Source organism: Pan paniscus, chromosome 18 (genome assembly GCF_029289425.2).
Source record: "Pan paniscus chromosome 18, NHGRI_mPanPan1-v2.0_pri, whole genome shotgun sequence".
NCBI classification, from domain to species: Eukaryota; Metazoa; Chordata; class Mammalia; order Primates; family Hominidae; genus Pan; species Pan paniscus.
In genome coordinates this window covers 50,113,083-50,119,050 of record NC_073267.2, presented here as the reverse complement: position 1 = coordinate 50,119,050, position 5,968 = coordinate 50,113,083, and the positions used below count along the sequence as shown (strand labels likewise).

Below are 5,968 nucleotides of genomic sequence, written 5' to 3'. Positions count from 1 at the left end.
TTCTGCATCTGGCTTATTCCACTTAGCATCATGTCCTCCAGGCCCATCCAGGTTGTTGCAAATGTCAGAATTTCCTTCTTTTCAAAGCTGAATAAAATTCAGTTTTATGTATACACATTTTCTTTATACATTCATCAATCTATGGTCATTAAATCTTTTACAAATCTACACTATTATAAATAATCTTACAATCAGCATGTGTTTAACATAGTAATTTTACTTCTTTGAATAAATAACAAGAAGTGGGATCACCAGATGATATGATAGCTTTATTTTTCAATTTATTGAGTAACCAATCCTACCACACCCTAAAAGGATTCCCTTTTCAGCACATTCTTGCCAATATGTGTTATATGTCTTGCTGATAACAGCCATTTTAAGTGGTGGGAGGTGATATCTCATCATGATTTTGATTTGAATTCCTCTGATAATTAGTAATGTTGAGAACCCTTTTAGGCTCTGTTTTCCATGTGTGTGTTTTCTGAAGAAAAACCTATCCAGTTTTTGCCCTTTTTATCAGATCATTTGTTATTTGCTATTGAGTTGCATGAGTTATTTATACTTTTGGATAGAACTTATGTCAGATATATAATTGCACATAGTTTTTTTCCTGTGCTTTTTTCTATTAAATTCAAAGAAATCATTTCTGAATCAATGACAGGAAGTTTTTTTCCATGTGGTCTATGAGTTTGTGGCTTCAGGTTATGTTCATTTTTCGTTTATTTTTGAATATGGTGTTAGAGAGGGTCTAATTTTATTTCTTTTGCATATGGATGTCCAGTTTTTACATCATATATTGAGGAGACTGTCCATCCTTCACTGTGTGTTCTTGGGATACAAAATCAGGAAGATGCATAATTAAAAAAGAAAACATCAGATGAATATTCCTGGTGAATATGGACCTAAAAGTTCTCAACAAAATACTAGCAAATAGAATCCAGAAGCACTTTAAAATGTAATACATCATGATCAAGTAGGCTTTACCCCTGGAAGACGAGGTTCATTCAACATTGACAATTCAGTAACTGTGATTCACCATGTAAGCAGAATAATAGCAAAAACTGTATGATTATCTCAATAGATGCTGAGAAAGCTTTTGATAGGATCCAACATCCACTCATAATAAAAACCCTTAACAGACTAGGCATCAAAAAAATATACCTCGAAATAATAAGAGCCATCTATGACCAACCCACAGTCAACATTATACTGAGTGAGCAAAAGCTCAAAACCCTTTAGAAGTGAAAGAAGACCAAGATGCCCTCTCACCACTGCTATTGAACATAGTACTAGAAATCCTAGTCAGAGCAACCGAGCAATATCAAAATAAAAGGCAGCTGATATGGTTTGAATTTGTGTCCCCACTCAAATTAAATGTCAAATTGTAATTCCCAGTGTTGAGGGTGGGGCCTGGTGAAAGGCGATTAGATCATGGGGATGAGTCTCTCTCTCTCTTGTGCTGATCCCATGATAGAGCCCTCAGGAGATCTGGTTTCAAAGTATGTGGCACCTCCCTTGTCTCTCTTCCTCCTGCTCCAGCCATGTAGGACATGATGCTTCCCTTTCTGTACTGATTGTCAGGATCCTGAGGCCTCCCCAGCCATGCTTCCTGTACAGCCTGAAGAACCATGAAACAATTAAAAATCTTTATAAATTACACAGTCTCAGGTGTTTCTTTATAGTGTGCGAATGGACTAATACAGAATCCAAATAGGAAAAGAAGAAGTCAATGTATCTCTCCAAACTGATGATATAATTCTATACCTACAAAATTCTAAAGACCCTGCCAAAATAATTCTAGAATAGATAAACAACTTTGGTAAAGTGTTGGGATACAAAATCAATGTACAAAAATCTAGCATTTCTATACCCCAACTACGTCCAAGCTGAGACTGAAATCAAGAACACAATCCTATCCCACTTACAATATTCACACACACAAAATATGAAATGCCTGGAAATACAGGTAACAAACAAGGTGAAAGATCTCTACAAGGAGAACTACAAAACACAGCAGAAAGAAATCACAAATGACACAAATAAATGGGAAAACTTTCCATGCTCATGGTTGGAAGAATCAGTATTGTAAAAATTGTCATACTGTCCAAAGCAATTTACAGATTCAATACAATTTACGTAAAACTATCACCATCATTCTTCACAGAATTAGAAAAATTTTATATATTCTAAATTTATATGGAACCAAAAACAGCCTGAATAGCCAAAGCAATCCTAAGCAGAAAGAGCAATGCCAGAGGCATCATGATACCCGACTTTAAACTACACCATAAAGTCACAGTAACAAAAACAGCTTGGTACTGGTACATGAGAAGACATGCAGGAAAAATGGGACAAAATAGAAAACAGAAATAAAGAAATAAAGCTGCACATATACAACCATCTTATATTTGATAAGGCTGACAAAAACAAGCAATGAGGAAAAATCTCTGTATTCAGTAAATGGTGTTGGGACAACTGGATTATGGCAGATATACAGAATGGAAGAGTGAAGGAGGCTGGGCAGCTTCTATCTAGATATCAGAAGATGTATATAGAGAACTATGTGCCCAGGAAGAAGCCTAATGCAGGAGTGGAGCCATCACGGACAGCCTCTACTAGGGCAGTACCAAAGACGTGGAGAATCACTTGAACACAGGAGGCAGAGGTTGCAGTGAGCCGAGATCGTGCCATTACTCTGAAGTCTGGACAATGACAGAAAAATCCTATCTAAAAAAATTAATGTAAGAGAATAGAGAGCCCAGAAATAAAGCCAAATATCTACAACCAACATTTCTTTGACAACACTGACAAAAATATTCACTGGAGAAACAACCCTCTATTCAATAAGTGGTGCTGGGAGAATTAGCCTTACGTAGAAGAATAAAACTAGATTTCTATCTCACCAGAGGCAAAAATTAACTGAATATAGATTCAATATTTATAAGTATAAACTGAAACTATAAAAATACTTGAAGAAAATGTAAGGAAAATTCTCGGGACATTGCCCTAGGCAAATAAAATATGACTAAGACTGCAAAAGCAAATGCAATGAAAACAAAAATAGACAAATGGGATTTAGCTGAACTAAAGATCTTCTGCACAGAAAAAAGAAATAATCAACATGGTGCACAAACAGCCTACAGAATGGTAGAAGGTACCATCTCACCTCAGTTAAGATGACTTTTATCAAAAAAGAAAAAAAAAAGGCCGGGTGCAGTGGGTCACACCTGTAATCCCAGCACTTTGGGAGGCCGAGCTGGGTGGATCACTTGAGGTTAGGAGTTCGAGACGGGCTTGGCCAACATGACGAAACCCTGTCTCTACTAAAAATACAAAAATTAGCCGGGCATGATGGCAGGTGGCTGTATTCCCAGCTACTCGCAAAGCTGAGGCAGGAGAATCGCTTGAACCCAGGAGGTGGAGGTTGCAGTGAGCTGAGATTGTGCCTCTGCACTCCAGCCTGGGTGACAAGAGTGAAACTCTGTCAAAAAAGAAAGAAGAAAAGAAGGAAGGAATGAAGGAAAAGAAGGAAGGAAGGAAGGAAAAAAAGAAGGAAGGAAAGAAGGAAGGAAGTAAAGAAGGAGGGAAGGAAGGAAGGAAAGAAGGAAGAAAGGAAAGAAGGAAGGAAGGAAAGAACGACATGGAAACTGAACAACCTGCTCCTGAATGACTGACTACTGGGTACATAATGAAATGAAGCCAGAAATAAAGATGCTCTTTGAAACCAATGAGGACAAAGACACAACATACCAGAATCTCTGGGACACATTTAAGCAGTGTGTAGAGAGAAATTTATAGCACTAAATGCCCACAAGAGAAAGCAGGAAAGATCTAAAATTGACACCCTAACATCACAATTAAAAGCATTTTCAAAAGATGAGATAGTTGATGTCACTTGGCGATATTCCTGCAAACATGAAGAGGTGATTGCCAGAAGAACTAAGGTTAAAGAAGCATTACTTCGAGACACTATTAATGGACTTAATAAGCAGAGGCAACTGTTTTTGTCAGAAAACAGAAGGAAAGAACTTCTCCAGAGGATAATTGTGGAGCTTGTTGAATTTATATCTCCCAAAACCCCTAAACCTGGAGAACTTGGGGGAAGAATATCTGGGTCAGTGGCTTGGAGAGTAGCCCGAGGTGAAATGGGTCTACAGAGAAAAGAAACCTCGTTTATTCCCTGTGAAAATGAGAAGATTTCTAAACAGCTCCACCTTTGTTACAATATTGTGAAAGATCGTTATGTTCGAGTTTCAAATAACAATCAAACCATTTCTGGATGGGAGAATGGTGTGTGGAAAATGGAATCTATATTCAGAAAAGTTGAAACAGACTGGCACATGGTATATTTGGCCCGAAAGGAAGGATCATCTTTTGCTTACATTTCCTGGAAGTTTGAGTGTGGGTCGGTTGGCCTAAAAGTAGATAGCATTTCTATTAGAACAAGTAGTCAAACTTTTCAGACTGGAACAATAGAATGGAAATTGCGATCTGATACAGCACGAGTAGAACTGACAGGCGATAACAGTCTTCACTCCTATGCTGATTTTTCTGGTGCCACTGAAGTTATTTTGGAAGCAGAATTAAGCAGAGGAGATGGTGATGTCGCTTGGCAACACACCCAGCTGTTTAGACAAAGCTTAAATGACCATGAAGAAAATTGTTTGGAGATAATTATAAAATTCAGTGACCTTTGAGAACCTGAACATTATAGAAAAGCTGGCAATAATCAAGGACTTACTCAAGTAGTCTGTTGGTTCAGTGCATGCTTAGTTGGCAGTTACCACCATGTGCTAGCATATTTCTTTTGCTAGCTATCCATCATGTAACCCTCATGAAAATTATCTTTATACGTGGACTATAATAAAATATTGAATTAAAAAAAAAAAAAAAAAAAAAGAACTAGAGAAGCAAGAGCAAACATATTCAAAAGCTAGCAGAAGGCAAGAAATAACTAAGATCAGAGCAGAACTGAAGGAGATAGAGACACAAAAAACCCTTCAAAAAATCAGTGAATCCAGGAGCTGGTTTTTTGAAAAGATCTACAAAATTGATAGACCACTAGCAAGACTAATAAAGAAGAAAAGAGAGAAAAATCAAATAGATGCAATAAAAAATGGTAAAGGGGATATCACCACCAATCCCACAGAAATACAAACTACCATCAGAGAATACTATAAACACCTCTATGCAAATAAACTAGAAAATCTAGAAGGAATGGATAAATTCCTGGACGCATACACCCTCCCAAGACTAAACCAGGAAGAAGTTGAATCCCTGAATAGACCAATAACAGGCTCTGAAATTGAGGCAATAATTAATAGACTCCAACCAAAAAAAGTCCAGGACCAGACAGATTCACAGCGGAATTCTACCAGAGGTATAAAGAGGAGCTGGTACCATTCCTTTTGAAACTATTCCAATCAATAGAAAAAGAGGGAATCCTCCCTAACTCATTTTATGAGGCCAGCCTCATCCTGATACCAAAGCCTGACAGAGACAGAACAAAAAAAGAGAATTTTAGACCAATATCTCTGATGAACATAGATGCAAAAATCCTCAATAAAATACTGGTAAGCTGAATCCAGCAGCACATCAAAAAGCTTATCCACCATGATCAAGTGGGCTTCATCCCTGGGATGCAAGGCTGATTCAACATACACAAATCAATAAACGTAATCCAGCATATAAACAGAACCAAAGACAAAAACCACATGATTATCTCAACAGATGCAGAAAAGGCCATTGACAAAATTCAACAACCTTTCATGCTAAAAACTCTCAATAAATTAGGTATAGATGGTATGTATCTCAAAATGATAAAAGCTATTTATGACAAACCCACAGCCAATATCATACTGAATGGGCAAAAACTGGAAGCATTCCCTTTGAAAACTGGCACAAGACAGGGATGACTTCTCTCACCACTCCTATTCAACATAGTGTCGGATGTTCTGGCCAGGGCAAT

General features: G+C 37.4%; 1 protein-coding gene across 1 annotated transcript; it reads left to right on the top strand.

The window, feature by feature from the left end:
• Positions 1-3,868: 3,868 nt before the first annotated feature.
• Positions 3,869-4,894, top strand: LOC134729339 (peptide-N(4)-(N-acetyl-beta-glucosaminyl)asparagine amidase-like). The gene has a single exon (XM_063597891.1). It carries the CDS (start codon positions 4,146-4,148, stop codon positions 4,695-4,697), a length of 552 nt encoding a protein of 183 aa, XP_063453961.1. The 5' UTR covers positions 3,869-4,145; the 3' UTR covers positions 4,698-4,894.
• The last annotated feature ends 1,074 nt before the right edge of the window (positions 4,895-5,968 follow it).

What these genes read in the sequence shown, in the direction of transcription:
- LOC134729339 (XM_063597891.1), top strand. Translation starts at nt 4,146, where the DNA reads ATGGGTCTACAGAGAAAAGAAACCTCGTTTATTCCCTGTGAAAATGAG.